The sequence below is a fragment of the Aethina tumida genome, chromosome 4 (assembly GCF_024364675.1).
Source record: "Aethina tumida isolate Nest 87 chromosome 4, icAetTumi1.1, whole genome shotgun sequence".
NCBI classification, from domain to species: domain Eukaryota; kingdom Metazoa; phylum Arthropoda; class Insecta; order Coleoptera; family Nitidulidae; genus Aethina; species Aethina tumida.
This window is the reverse complement of record NC_065438.1, coordinates 5,563,273-5,580,737: the sequence shown is the minus strand read 5'-3', so window position 1 is coordinate 5,580,737 and position 17,465 is coordinate 5,563,273. Positions and strand designations below refer to the sequence as shown.

At 23.3% G+C, this 17,465-nt stretch overlaps 1 protein-coding gene across 1 annotated transcript in view; it reads left to right on the top strand.

The window, feature by feature from the left end:
• The window catches only part of LOC109607668 (relaxin receptor 2), a 65,279-nt gene that overhangs the window by 43,625 nt on the left and 4,189 nt on the right, over positions 1-17,465 (top strand). Inside the window, exons 7-13 of the mRNA XM_049967023.1 lie at positions 71-142; positions 224-295; positions 507-650; positions 15,057-15,128; positions 15,185-15,256; positions 15,310-15,381; positions 16,669-16,785. Coding sequence (XP_049822980.1) covers positions 71-142; positions 224-295; positions 507-650; positions 15,057-15,128; positions 15,185-15,256; positions 15,310-15,381; positions 16,669-16,785 — 621 coding nt within the window. The remainder of the gene's footprint in view (positions 1-70; positions 143-223; positions 296-506; positions 651-15,056; positions 15,129-15,184; positions 15,257-15,309; positions 15,382-16,668; positions 16,786-17,465) is intronic.

Sequence of the window (17,465 nt, the reverse complement as noted above, 5' to 3'; positions counted from 1 at the left end):
TTGGTCTATTACACAATTCTACATATTAAAGTTAACAATATTGATGAGTAAAATACTTCTTCCTTTGCAGAATTTTAAGTTACAACGACATATCAACGATAGAGGAAGACGCATTTATCAACCTAAAAAGTTTAACCGAATTGTAAGTTTTGCCATTCAATAAGTAATTTAAGCCTTTAATCACGCATGAAATTTGGCCTTAAAACCGTCCCAATTGTTTCAGGGATCTACGAGGAAATAAAATCACCGAGATCCAACCTAAAGTGTTCGAACCGTTGAAGAACTTAACCACTTTGTAAGCAAACGTAAATTATTTATTATTATATTGCGTTCAAACTGAAACTCTCTAAAGTCTAAAATAATTAACATTCGGGGATTTGCTGAACGTATTCAGATTTTAGGGCTTATTTACGAGTATTTAGAGATCATTAGCGAAATCTCGTGAGCTTTCTTCAGTTTTAAAGTGCAACTATAATTAAATGCTTCAGATTTAATCCCTGTTTCAGGTATCTGCAACAAAATTTCATAGTCTACGTGTACTCGACCAGCTTTCCGGAGATGGATTCTTTGGAAACTTTATCTTTAATGGAAAATAAAATCATTTCCGTGGAAACTGAAGCTTTCGCCAAGATGAATTCATTGAACTCACTGTAAGTATTTCAACAATTTATATTGTTATCAGTTCATTTATTTTAGTATTAATAATATTTATTATCAATTTATTATTTTTAGAATTATTAATATTTATATATGAAATATGAATTGTCAACAAAAATGTTTCAAATTAATTTGAGAAGCAAATATATAAAAATCAATATTTTTATTGTATATAATATTAATCAATAATATTATTAATTTGTTCAGTAACTTTATGAAAAAAGGATTTTATTTTATAGTTTTATAAAAAATGGTTGAAATAAATATTAATATTTGGATATAAATTATGAATTGCCAACAAAAAGGTTTAAAATTAATTATATAAAAATTTGAGAATCAAATATATGAAAAATCAATATTTCCTATATAAAAACGTGTTTATCTATTAAATAGTTTTAATATTAATAATAAATGTTATTAATTTGTTAAGTAGCTTTATGAAAAAAGGATTTATAAGTCCTGGATTTTAAATTAAATATATTTTAACCAGTTTTATAAAAAATGGTTGAAATAATTATTAATATTTGTATATAAAATATGGATTGCCAACAAAAATGTTTCAAATCAATTATATATAAATTTAACAATGAAATATATAAAAAATCAGTATTTTCAGTATAAAAAATGTTTATCAATTAAATAGTTTAATATTAACAATGAATATTATTAATTTGTAAGTAACTTTATGAAAAAAAAGGACTTAAATGTCCTGAATTCAATATTAAATTTATTTTAACCAGTTTTATAAGAAATGGTCCAAATAATTTTTAATATTTGGATATAAAATAGGAATTCCCAACATAAATGTTTCAAATTAATTAATTGTATAAAAATTTGACAATCAAATATATAAAAAATCAATATTTCCAATAAAAAAAGGTGTTTGTCAATTAAATAGTTTTAATATTAACAATAAATATTATTACTGTGTTAAGTAACTTTATGAAAAAAGGATTTAAAAGTTCTGGATTTTAAATTGAATATATTTTAACCAGTTTTATTAAAAATGGTTGACATAATTTAGATATAAAATATGGATAGGCAACAAAAATGTTTCTAATCAATTATATATAAATTTAACAATGAAATATATAATAAAAAATCATTATTTTCCGTATAAAAAATGTTTGACAATTAAATAGTTTTAATATTAACAATGAATATTATTAATTTGTTAAGTAACTTTATGAAAAAAGGACTTAAATGTCCTGAATTTAATATTAAATTTATTTTAACCAGTTTTATAAGAAATGGTTCAAATTATTATTAATATTTGGATATAAAATATGAATTCCCAACAAAAATATTTCAAATTAATTAATTGTATAAAAATTTAATAATCAAATATATGAAAAATCAGTATTTCCAGTATAAAATGGTGTTTGTCAATTAAATAGTTTTAATATTAACCTAACCTAACCTAACTTAACAATAAATATTATTACTTTGTGGAGTAACTTTATGAAAAAAGGATTTAAAAGTTCTGGATTCTGAATTGAATATATTTTAACCAGTTTTATAAATAATTATTAATATTTGGATATAAAATATGGAATGCCAACAAAAATGTTTCTAATCAGATATATATAAATTTCACAATGAAATATATAATAAAAAATCATTATTTTCTGTATAAAAAATATTTGTCAATTAAATAGTTTTAATATTAACAATAAATATTGTTAATTTGTTAAGTAACTTTATGAAAAAGAGACTTAAATGTCCTGAATTTAATATTAAATTTATTTTAACCAATTTTATAAGAAATGCTTCAAATAATTATTAATATTTGAATATAAAATATGAATTCCCAACAAAAATTGTATAAAAATTTAATAATCAAATATATAAAAAATCAATATTTCCAGTATAAAAAGGTGTTTGTCAATTAAATAGTTTTAATATTAACAATAAATATTATTAATTTGTTAAATAAGAAAAAAGGATTTAAAAGTCCTGTATTTTAAATTAAATATATTTTAACCTGTTTATAAAAAAATGGTTGAAATAATTATTAATCCTCAGATATAAAATATGAATTTCCAATAAAAATGTTTCAAATTAATTATATATAAATTTGACAATCAATATATAAAAACTAATATTTTCAGTATAAAAAGTTTTTGTTAATTGAATTAATAATAAATGTTATTAGTTTGTTAAGGAACTTGATAATAATGTTAGTTAAATAATTAATAAGATCAACATAGAATTCGAATAGTAATATTAGTTCACTCACAAATGAAATGTAAATATAAGTTAAGGAAAATGTTTTCATTCAATGACGTACAACAATAGTTTACGGCGTTAACTTTACACAAATAGTGCCCACGCTGAGCCAAACGACTAATTAAAACAACGTAAACCGTATTTATTAAAATCGCCAACGTATCCAGTCGCCTTAAAATTTCACATTCACACGGCAAAATTTCCGGTATATTTCTCCGCAGAATTTAACCATAAAGTTCGAAATTGTGCAGCATGGTTCGCTTCTCCTTTGCATTGCCAAATTAAATTCCGAATTCGTGTGTGATTCGTTTTTGTCTAGACGCCCAGAAATTGTCGATTGTTCCGTACGCGAATTACGTTTCACTTAACGTACACATAAATTTAACAAATTGGACCATTCACATCGGAACTATCATTACAATTTTCATTCATGTCCTTTGGTCCTGTAGGATTACGGCCGTGCACTGTGGGATGAAACACTATATTTGAAGTTAGAATTCATTTGCGGACTTATTTTGCTTTAAAATAATTGTATTTCATTTCTAAATATAGAACTTAATCAACAGACACTGTCGTATATTAACTCTAATTACTTTTGATTATGGCTCATTATGGATCAACAACCATATAAAGGATTCTTTATAATACTTAGGACTATCTTAATTTAAAATTTGAACTTGATTGAATCAAATGCGTCAAAATTATGTCCATTTAAAAATTAAATTTTAATTAATTTTACTGTCTAACATTATTTGCAATAAATTTTATAATTAATTATAGTTTCCTGACTGAGGCATTTAAAAATATTTATCTTTAATTTAATTTATTAAACTTTGCTTCGTGTTAATCACGTAATATTTTATAACATTTTAATATCAGTTGAAAATATAACGGTGCAAACATGGGACTTAATCAACAGACTCTGTCGTATATTAACTCTAATTACTTTTGATTATGGCTCATTATGAATCAACAACCATATATGGGATTATTTATAATACTTATAACTATCTTAATTTAAAATTTGAATTTGACTGAATCAAATGCGTCAAAATTATGCCCATTTAAAAATTAAATTTTAATTAATTTTACTGTCTAACATTATTTGCAATAAATTTTATAATTATTAATAGTTTTCTGACTGAGGCATTTAAAAAATATTTATCTTTAATTTAATTTATTAAACTTTGCTTCGTGTTAATCACGTAATATTTTATAACATTTTAATATCAGTTGAAAATATAACGGTGCAAACATGGGACTTAATCAACAGACTCTGTCGTATATTAACTCTAATTACTTTTGATTATGGCTCATTATGGATCAACAACCATATATGGGATTGTTTATAATACTTATAACTATCTTAATTTAAAATTTGAACTTGATTGAATCAAATACGTCAAAATTATGCCCATTTAATGATTAAATTTTAATTAATTTTACTGTCTAACATTATTTGCAATAAATTTTATAATTATTTATAGTTTCCTGACTGAGGCATTTAAAAAATATTTATCTTTAATTTAATTTATTAAACTTTGCTTCGTGTTAATCACGTAATATTTTATAACATTTTAATATCAGTTGAAAATATAACGGTGCAAACATGGGACTTAATCAACAGACTCTGTCGTATATTAACTCTAATTACTTTTGATTATGGCTCATTATGGATCAACAACCATATATGGGATTGTTTATAATACTTAGGACTATCTTAATTTAAAATTTGAACTTGATTGAATCAAATACGTCAAAATTATGCCCATTTAATGATTAAATTTTAATTAATTTTACTGTCTAACATTATTTGCAATAAATTTTATAATTATTTATAGTTTCCTGACTGAGGCATTTAAAAAATATTTATCTTTAATTTAATTTATTAAACTTTGCTTCGTGTTAATCACGTAATATTTTATAACATTTTAATATCAGTTGAAAATATAACGATGCAAACATAGGACTTAATCAACAGACTCTATCATATATTAACTCTAATTACCTTTGATTATGTCTCATTATGGATCAACAACCATATATGGGATTGTTTATAATACTTAGGACTATCTTAATTTAAAATTTGAACTTGATTGAATCAAATGCGTCAAAATTATGCCCATTTAAAAATTAAATTTTAATTAATTTTACTGTCTAACATTATTTGCAATAAATTTTATAATTATTTGTAATTTCCTGACTGAGGCATTTAAAAAATATTTATCTTTAATTTAATTTATTAAACTTTGCTTCGTGTTAATCACGTAATATTTTATAACATTTTAATATCAGGTGAAAATATAACGGTGCAAACATGGGACTTAATCAACAGACTCTGTCGTATATTAACTCTAATTACTTTTGATTATGGCTCATTATGGATCAACAACCATATATGGAATTGTTTATAATACTTATAACTATCTTAATTTAAAATTTGAACTTGACTGAATCAAATGCGTCAAAATTATGCCCATTTAAAAATTAAATTTTAATTAATTTTACTGTCTAACATTATTTGCAATAAATTTTATAATTATTAATAGTTTTCTGACTGAGGCATTTAAAAAATATTTATCTTTAATTTAATTTATTAAACTTTGCTTCGTGTTAATCACGTAATATTTTATAACATTTTAATATCAGTTGAAAATATAACGGTGCAAACATGGGACTTAATCAACAGACTCTGTCGTATATTAACTCTAATTACTTTTGATTATGGCTCATTATGGATCAACAACCATATATGGGATTGTTTATAATACTTATAACTATCTTAATTTAAAATTTGAACTTGATTGAATCAAATACGTCAAAATTATGCCCATTTAATGATTAAATTTTAATTAATTTTACTGTCTAACATTATTTGCAATAAATTTTATAATTAATTATAGTTTCCTGACTGAGGCATTTAAAAAATATTTATCTTTAATTTAATTTATTAAACTTTGCTTCGTGTTAATCACGTAATATTTTATAACATTTTAATATCAGTTGAAAATATAACGGTGCAAACATGGGACTTAATCAACAGACTCTGTCGTATATTAACTCTAATTACTTTTGATTATGGCTCATTATGGATCAACAACCATATATGGGATTGTTTATAATACTTAGGACTATCTTAATTTAAAATTTGAACTTGATTGAATCAAATACGTCAAAATTATGCCCATTTAATGATTAAATTTTAATTAATTATACTGTCCAACATTATTTGCAATAAATTTTATAATTATTTGTAGTTTCCTGACTGAGGCATTTAAAAAATATTTATCTTTAATTTAATTTATTAAACTTTGCTTCGTGTTAATTACGTAATATTTTATAACATTTTAATATCAGTTGAAAATATAACGGTACAAACATGGGACTTAATCAACAGACTCTGTCGTATATTAACTCTAATTACCTTTGATTATGTCTCATTATGGATCAACAACCATATATGGGATTATTTATAATACTTAGGACTATCTTAATTTAAAATTTGAACTTGATTGAATCAAATGCATCAAAATTATGGCTGTTTAAAGATTAACTATTAATTAATTTTACGGTGTAACATTAATTACAATAATTTTTACAATATATTAATAATAATTATTATTAGTTTTTTCTACCTAAGATATCAACAAAATATCGATTTTTAATTTAACATATTAAACTTTTATATATTTTAGTTACGTAATGTTTTATATCATTCTGAATTCGATAATATAACGAACAGACTTGTTCGTAAATTAATCCTAATTAGCTTTTATTATAGCTCGTAATGAATGAACAACTATATATGGGGTTATTCATAATACTTAAGACGATCATAATTTAAAACTTGAACTTGATGGAGATAAATACGTAAAACTTATATCTACTTTAAACCTTAATTTTAATTAATTTTAACATTAGTTATAATAAATGTTACAGTGTATCTAATATTATTTTCTTGAGGTGAAGTTATAAGGAAAATATTTATCTTTAATTTAATGTTTTAAACTCTTCTTTAAGTCATTTATATACACTTGGAAATTATCTATTTTTAGACATTATTTTCTGTCAATTTAAACATGTCAGTTTAATAGATATTAAATTCAAAGTTTTACCTAAAAAGCTAAGTATAATTTTATTAATTATTCTGCTTAGATTTTTTAACCCTGTCTGTCCAAAGTCATCCCACTGTGTCCCGCATAGACATAAATGTATAATTACGCCGAGAGACGAAACTAAATTTAAATAATTGTTTAGTTTAATTAGAGAAATTAATTACCACACAATTTGATCCTGATTATGCGTAAACATAGAATGTGGGTTTTTATGTGTTGCCGTCGTGATGGAAGCGTCTGTTAAATTGATGGGTGCTCCTAATTAATGGCGACACATTAATTACCATTTCATATCCAAAAGTTCAATCTTTGGTCACCGTAAATTGTTTCGGGATACGTGACATCTTTATTATAATATTTATGGAATTTTCGAGCTGAATAGTTTTGTTGTAAGTACGACGTGCGTAAAGCACTTCGAAACTATGTAGACAAAAATGCGAAATATTCGACGTGCCACCATAATTTTGTCGTTTTTGTTCATAAATTAAATAGGGTGTTTTTTCAACCTGTTCATTTGGAAATTGTTTCGTTATGAGATTTTCTGAAAGGTTCTTTGTTGTCGGTACAAACAATGTTGTTAAAATTAACTCGCCGGATTCAACCTGAACAAATACCTCACAAATTTATTTTCTCCAACTTAAAAAATATTAATTACACGTACTTATAAAAAACTTAACGTTAATTTATTTTATTACTTACATGTAATCACATGGGAATTTAATGGATTTGCATGACAACTACTTTACTTTACAGAAAATGTAGAATTGCATCTTGTCCCAAAGGGGAAACTAAAGAAACGCTTGAACAATTTACAAAATTAAGTCCCAAATGCGTTTTAACGGCAGCTGAATGTTTTAAAACAATTCTAATTAGTAATCGATTTCAAAAAGCGTTGAGATTAAAAGAGTGTTTGAATTTATATTGGTTAACAAAATTATTCTTAATCATAACATAACCAAATTCCAAAAGCTTTGTAATTAATTTATGTAGATTTTAAACAATGAGCATTATTCATATGGAATTCAACTCAAACAAATATGTTTTAAGTTTACAATTACATAGATATAAATAAATTGAATTTTGCAACTGATATAAGCCCTTAAATAATGGACATTTAATTTAAAGTATTAAAATTTTATTTAAACTAATTTATTAAATTAGAATTAAATTATATTAAAATTATTATTCAGAAAATAGGATAAATAATATTGTAAGAACATTACTAAAAGTGACATTTTTACCATTTAAACTTTTAAATAATGAAAATTTAAATTAAAATGTTTGAAATTAATTGTAATAATTAACTGGTTAATTAAATTAATAACGAATATATTAATATTCTTAATCAGAAAAAGGAATATCTAAGATTCAAAGAGTATTACTTCTTTCAGTGACTTTAAAATTAGTAATAAAACTTTTAAATAATGAATATTCAAATTATAAACTTAAATATTAAATGTGTTAACTACTTAATTAAATTAGTAACAAATATAATTATTTATATTATGAGTTTTGCTTCATAAAGAAACTAAAAAATTATTTGAATTTAAACTGGTTAATTAAATTAATAACGAATATATTAATATTCTTAATCAGAAAATATTATAAATGATATTCAAAAAGAATTACTTCTTAAAGTGAAAATTAGTATCAAAGTTTTTAACATTTAAATAAAAATGTTAAATATTAATTGTAAAATATAAATGAACAATTTATTTAAAAACTCAAAAAATATTAAAAAAATTAATTTAAATTTATAATATTTGAAATATTAATATTCAAAATTACAAATATTTAAGTATTTACTTTAAATTTATAATATTTGAAATATTAATATTAAAAAATTAAAAATAAACAATTTAATTAAAAAATTAATAATAAAATTATTATTTTAAATTTATAATATTTGAATAATTATGGATGGAAGAATAAAAAATAATCATTTAAGTAAAAAAAAATAAAGTATAATTTAAATTAATATGGAATATTAATTAATTAAGTGGGTTCTATCATAGCTTTTAAAAAATGTACATTTGTTTAAATTATTCACTTTGTATTCAATTCAAATATTATATACTACTATACTATTTTTTATTAAATCAGTAAAACATAATCAAAATGATTCAATAAAATCGATTTAAAATATTAATATTAAAAATTTACATTACATTAATATCATAAAAAATGTATGTTATTCTCTTCATTAAATGTGACAAATAAAATTCAAAAAGTAATTTAATTAACATTATAGATTTAAATTATGAATATTTATCTTAATTATTTGGCATCTGTATTATAATATACTGTATTTCTTAATTAATAATTGTCACATTTAAATAAAAATAATTTTAAAAAATATATGAATTTATCTGAAAATTAAGTATATAAATTTCTAAATATATTTTTGAATCTTATGTATAACTATATACGTTTATTAATTTTTAAAAATTAATTTTTGAAATACACATCAGTGAAAAATCAAACAAAAAATTGATTTAAAAGATAAACAATCTTCAAAAATTATTCAATGGAAGTTGAGTAATACAACAGTTTACAGATATATTAAATAAAATTAAAATTGTGTGTATTTTCTAATAAATTGAATCATAGTAAAGTAAAAAAAGGCTTAAAAAAATATTTTGTTTACAAAAATGATGGATGCGTTCCGGTTTACAATTATTATTATTATTACTCACATCAGAAATGTTTTTCAATTTGTAATATAATTTTAAAAAACCGTTTATTATTGTTTGAAATCATATTGAATTACTTTCTTTGAGAGAGAAAAATAAAAAACCGATAATAAAATATGCGCATTCACCATTTTTAGAAATTTCAATATTTACATAAATGGTGGATGCGCCCTTATAAATTTTATTCGTAGAAATGGAGACACCCATTTTTTAATTTTTACAATACCAAAATAATTCATTCATTCAACTTTCATTATATTAACTTTAGATTGAGTTTTTTGGTTTGTAATTGTGATTCTTAACGTGGCAGTAAAATTAAAAATAATTATGTTGTAAATGCGCAAACATTAAAACAAATTGTGGCCATATCTCGCGACAATGTAAAACAATAAAATCGTATCGACCCGCAAATATCATTTCATGTATTTTAATTCGTCCTGTTTGTCCGTTTTGTGCCACAAATACGTTTTGTGGGAAATGGCGCAATATATAAAGGGACACAATAAAAAAAAAATGGCAAACCGAAGAAATAGGTTTTATATTTATAGGTCAATCGTTCGACTGTTATACAAATACATATACGAATTTTATGGTGCTTTTATTATGGCACGTCGTAAACATTACGCAATTTATTTTCAGTTATTTTATTGGGAATATCACGAATCGAATGATTAATACGTTTTACATAGTTTAATATTTGATCAAACTTGTTCAATTAAATCGCATTTTTCCGTGTTACTAAGTTAATTGAATTCGAACAGATGTTTGCGACAAGCCAAATTTTTTACGCATATATTTTATGTAAATTTACAAAATGTCCGGGCCTTTTGTTACCGCATTTGCATAAATGAATATTGTATACATTTTGTAATAACGCATTGACAGATTTGCTAATGCAAAATTTAAATTTCATTGAGTAGTTGGACGAAACGTCTTTTACTTCACATTTCGACATTAGATTTTGTCTATCTGATTTAGTTTTTGAGATAATCATAAGTAAAACAAGTAAACCACAAAAGAAACCGTTTATTTTTATTGGTTATCACATTGAATTCCAATAAGTTTGAGAGAGAAAAATAAAAACCCATAATACATTATGCGCATTCACCATTTTTTTAAAGTATTTCCTATTTAAATAAATGGTGGATGCACCACTTTAATGTTGTGGCATAAATTCTCTATTATAAGCCAATTTAAAGCATCAATTAAATTGTCCTAAACTATGCTGAATCAGTTCTTTGTTTTTCAGTAACAACATAAATATAATTGTTGCTCAGCGTTTTCAATCATGTCGATTTTTATCCCGTTGTTTGTTGAATAATTGTGTGTCAATACCCATGGAACAATTAAAAAAAAATTGATCAGAAATTATATTAAAATACTTATTCAGAAAATAGGATAAATAATATTGGAAGGACATTGCTTTCTAAAGTGACTTTGTAATTACCAACAAAGCTTTTAAATAATGAAAATTTAAATTAAAATGTAAGAAATTAATTTTATTTAAACTGGTTAATTAAATTAATAACGAATATATTAATATTCTTAATCAGAAAAAGAAATACATAAGATTCAAAGAGTATTAATTCTTTTAGTGCCTTTACAATTAGTAATAAAACTTTTAAATAATGAATATTCAAATTATAAACTTAAATATTAAATGTGTTAACTGCTTAATTAAATTATTAACGAATATAAGAATACTTCTATTCAAAAAATAGAATAAATATTAAGAATTTTGCTTCATAAAGAAACTTTATAAGTAGGATCAAAACTTTTACATATTTAAATTAAAATGTTAAAAATTATTTGAATTTGAACTGGTTAATTAAATTAATAACGAATATATTAATATTCTTAATCAGAAAATATTATAAATTATATTCAAGAAGAATTACTTCTTAAAGTGAAAATTAGTATCAAAGTTTTTTATATTTAAATATTAATTGTAATATATAAATGAACAATTTAACTCAAAAAATATTTCAAATAATTAATTTAAAATTATAATATTTGAAATATTAATCTTCAAAATTACAAATATATAAGTATTTAATTTAAATTTATTATATTTGAAAAATTAAAAATAAACAATTATTAATTATTCCAATAACTTTGAGAGAAAAAAATAAAAACCCATAATTCATTATGCACATTCACCATTTTTTAAAGTGTTTCATATTTAAATAAATGGTGGATGCGTCACTTTTAAATTATGGCATAAATTCTCTATTATAAGCCAATTTAAAGCATCAATTAAATTGTTCTAAACTATGCTGAATCAGTTCTTTGTTTTTCAGTAACAACATAAATATAATTGTTGCTCAGCGTTTTCAATCATGTCGATTTTTATCCCGTTGTTTGTAGAATAATTGTGTGTCAATACCCATGAAACAATTAAAAAAAATTCGATCAGAAATTTTCGAAGCCCGTTGTATTTTTTTACGTACCTCGTGACCCAATAAATCGAAAAAAACAAGCTAAATGGACAAAACTACCACACAATATGTTTGTAATGTGGCTGTTTTTGTTGATCCCATTATTTTTTATTGGATAATTGAACGCCCCCGAGCAAACAGACACAAAACGTCATCGTGACGTCCGAAATTTACTTGATACAAAAATACGTAAATTGCATTAACGAAGATTAACAGCGGTCGCAATTATAATTAAAATGCTTTCGAGAAATTTCGCACCGGAAACGAAATGGGTGTGTTAAGGTTTAAGTGGTCTTTTGGGGAATCCCACAAACACACTCCGAATGTTTACGAATGATAATTTGCAAGCTACTTACTTTTTTACATTACGGCTTAATTAAACTGTTGACTTTTGAATTTTTGAAGAAGTTTATGGATATAAACGGCCATTTTTGTGGCAACTTAATTATTTTATGCTCTTAATTAGTTCATCGATAAAAAATGGCTGAAGTAAATGTCATACAACAATGTAATTGTGCAGTTTTGGACATATTCCAAAATTATTCGAAAACAATTCAAACCATTTATCATTTGTCAACTTTTTAAAAAGTTTCCGCAATATTGAAACGTGACAAGACTATGAGGAGGAACATATTTGTTTCGAGAGTTCATAAATTATATCTAATGTTTTTGTGTTAACCATAAATTTTCTCAAGCTTTTTTTATAAATATTTAATAATTTAAAATTAAATTTAGGTGTTTTGTATAAACTTCTTATGTACTTTGCCCACAAAACAATCTTTCACATTTAAAAATAACATTTTTACCTTGAAATTATGGTATTTTGTATAAAAAATATTAAATTAGTGACTAACAACATTTATGTGTAAACAAAAAACTTAAAAAAGTCCTTCAAATAAATCTCATTGACCAGTCTCTCAGGAATAATATCAATCAACCAAAAGAAAGTAAATTTCATTAAAAATTCAAGATCATCAAAAGTGGCATTTGAAATTAAAAAATTGCCATATTAATAAGTTAAAAAAAACAAATAAATTGTTTTAAGTAAAATATATATTAATGAAAAACTGAAAGGAAAAAAATTAAAATTGTATTTTTTTTATTAATTATTTAATTTTATTTCTTTATTCTCTTTTTTTTATTATAAAAATTTAAAAAAATATTTTTTTTCAATTATTTAAAATATTTTATATTAAAAAGGGGTAAATTAAATTTATAAATTTCATTAAAAATTCAGTTTTATCGAAAGTGTCATTTTAAATTAAAAAACTGCCATATTAATAAATTAAAACAAAACAAAAATAAGTAAAATATTTTATTTTATTTTTTATTTTAAAAATTTTAAATAAATGATTAAAATTCCAGAAATATTTAAAAATAAAGTTTTTATAGAAATAATTTGCAGTGATAATTTATAGTTATACTTTTTGCATGAGACATTTATTATTCAAAAATTTCTTTAATGACATTCTTCTCAATTAAATCCATAGATATAGATCTATAGATCCAATCTATCTGGACAAATATGACTTCTTGATAATGATAATTTTGTAAAATTTATTTTATAAATAAATATTTTGTACTAATAAAATTATGTATTTTATTATGGTATCGTAATTTAAGTCTTATATTTGAAATTTCTTTTTTTGTTAAGTAAATTTATTATTATTAAATATATTTCTTTATATATTTGTTGATTTAACTTCATATTATTGTTATGTCTATTATGCAATTGGTTTTCAATGGAAAAATTATAACATTATTATAGTCTTTTAATTTGAGTTGCCATATTTATGTCCAACTCAATTCAGAAAAATATATGTAAATATTTTATAGAAAAAGAATATATTGGTTTTTAATATTACATAAAAACAACAGTAAATTAATGTTATTTTAACAATTCACTTTAAATAAAAGGCGATGTAATGGCGGAAATATTTAAAATTTTAAAAAGTTCCTAAAATAATGACTACTACTGTAAGTATACATGTTTATTGTTTATAGAATTTTTATTAATTTTTATTTTAAAATTTATTTAATATATTTGTCCATCGTATTATTATAATTATTTTTTATATATTATGTAAAGAACTCTTAAATTAACTTTAATTCATAATTTTAATAATTATTAATATTATTTAATACAATAAACATAATTTTATAATTATTCATAATAAAAAATTTCCATTTTAGTCAGTAAAAAACAAACATATAGGCTGAAAAGTAAAAAACGAACAAAAACCATTTGAATTCATAACTAATTACATTTTTTTGAGTGGATAAACACAAATTAAAATTCTCATCTCAAACAAATCCCCGAAGTTCCAGTCTCTCGGAACTAATGTTACTCCACAACCAAAAATTTGTGAAGCTTATTTAATTTACAATTTCACAGTTTATAGCATACATTTATCAATTATTTTAATGTACTAATTATTTTTTTTAATCTTTTTTATAATCTCTTCAACTTCTATTTAATAAATTGTCAATTTAATGTTAATTAATTTATTATTTGTAATATTAAACAACATCATATTAACAAAAACACTTTATTACATTTATAACTGGACAATTACAATAACTTTGAGAGAGAAAAATAAATAACCCATAATGGATTAGGCGCATTCACCATTTTAGAGGTATTCATATTTACAAAAAATGGTGGATGCACCACTTTAAAAAGTTACTTGTTGCCATAAATTGTCTATTATAAGCAAAACAATATTAAATATATATATTTTTTTAATCCTTTTTAATTAATTCATTATTGGTAATATTAAATAACATCATACAACAAAAACCCTTTTGAATGGTTGATTTATTACATTTGTGACTGGACAAAAACAAATTAAAAAGCTCCGTCCCAAACAAATCCCCGAGTCCCCAGTCTCTCAGGACTAATATCGTTCCGTCTTAATTTCCAGGTTTCTATCGAACAACAGACTCACGGCGATACGTAACAGGCCTTTCATGAACCTAACCAGACTGGAGGCTTTGTAAGTTTCACACAATTTGTACAAAGCCCTCCATCAACTTGTTATCTTTTTTGCAGGACTCTGAACGACAACTTGCTGGAAGATATCGGTGTCGACGTCTTCTCCGACGTGCCAAACTTAAAATCGCTGTACGTATAAACTTAATTATTGGCACCAGAAAAAACATAATTAATGTTTGCAGCAAATTGGAGAACAATAAATTCACCATGTTGGATCAACGAGTGCTTTTTCCACTACGAAAGCTGCCTAACATGTAAGTAAACTTTTTTACATTATTAAAAATGTACATCCTATTTTTAAGCGTAAATATTAGAGTGGAGGGAAAGCAAAAAAGATCATTAAATGTTGTTTTAACTGCAGACATGTTTACAAACGAAATTTCCATTAAAATTTCGTCACTGCTTTTCACATTCAACTTCTGCTAGTTTACACCACAACTTTTTGCACCATGTGAGGATAGGATAGTTTTGTTATTTAATATTGAATATTCTACGAATACTAATAAATTTCCAGGAATATTTGCTAATGAACGTTGGTTAATTAACTGCCAACTTTATAATAAACTAATATAAATTTTATTAAGGCAAAATATTTTTTTTTTTTTTTTCAGTATTCGTATAAAATTTGTAAAACAACTTTATTCCACCCTCTTTTATGTCATGTTTTGGTGGTTTTTGCCTTTAAATAGATTTAAAAATTTGAGCGAAGGAATTTTATGATCAAATCCCATGGAATGTATGCATTCATATACAAAGTATATAAATTGCGTTCCGGGTTCAGTCCCAAAAGAATCTAAGAAATAAATTATGAAAAATACTTTAATAAATTATGTATAATGTAAATAATAATAAAATTTTTACGTATATACAACATTTTATTTACATTTTCTTTAAATTATTATAACACAAGTTTTTTGTTAACATTTTAAATTTTAATAATATTAAAATGGCACTACTTTAGGTTAAAAGGAATTAATTTATGCTGTTTCAGGTACAAGACGACTCTCTAACTAATTGAGGAATATATCTACATATCTAATAATTTAATTAGGTAGTCTCAGCCAAAATTAAATGACTAAATAAAGTCCTATTTCTAAATATATTTAAACAGAGTTAATTTGTAAATTAATATATTCTAGTTTATATTTAATTAATGTCTAAAACAGATTAAACATGAACAACAAGTACATCAAAGTAAATAAATTTACCCAATAAACAACTCCATCCCAAAGTAACTTTTATAAACATTATACATTCGTAAATGTTCAAAAATTCATATTTACACTTTTGGAGAGTTTTCTATCACGTAAATAAGTCCAGAGACCACAAATTTATTTACACAAATACTCCGCCTAGGGTAATCATCAAACAGAACTTTTTTCCTTTGACCCAGTTCAAATAATTCAATAACCAACTAGTTTAAAAAGCACTTAATCCCCAGCATTTCAATCTGCAGTAGCATCGGACGGTCGCCCAACTTGAAACATGATAAATAAGTGCATTTCTGGCTAAAAGTCAACGAGGCTTTTTGTGTTTTACAGATATTTTGACAGATTCGAGATGTGCTCTTCGGCTCCACACGTAAGAAACTGTTATCCTAAAGGAGACGGAATTTCCAGTCAGAAACACCTGTTGGACAACTACATTTTGAGAACCTGGTAATTAATATATTTATTATTTCAGGCGCAGTTTGCCTTCCTGTTTATATTATTCCAATACTAAATTATTCATAATTATTCAGATTTTTGACAAGGAGATTAAGCCGCAACAAGGGAGGAATTAACTGTGTTTTATGTAAAGGATTTTAGTACAATGATTCCCAAAGTTAAACATAAATATCAAATAATTATGATTAATGTTTCGAATTGCTTAAATAAACTTCGAAAATTCTTTGGCAAACTTGTTAAGGAATGTTAATCAAATTTATTACAATTGACTTTGTTGTATCCAAGTTCTGTCCATATTTTCTTAATCGCCCCGTTTTCAATTCAAGTTAATTTCCTGAGACAAAACTTAAATATAATTCAGCTGGGGGCTTTAGTCGTTTCTAATTGCTGCAGGAACTTGTCACAAACTGACGTTCAATTAGCGATTCATTCAGTATATTGATATATAATTTAACTTATATAAATTGGAAACTTCATCAATTCAGTTCATCTTTACACCACTGTACCAACAAGTTTGAAGGAACAATACAAGCTTTGATTGAATGAATTAGTAAATTTGATTGTATATATTATTTCATTCCATACTGTTTGCATCAAGTTAGATAAGTTTAAGACAATTAAATGCATTTTTTCTTAATAGTCATAAATTAATATATCACAGAAACTTTTTC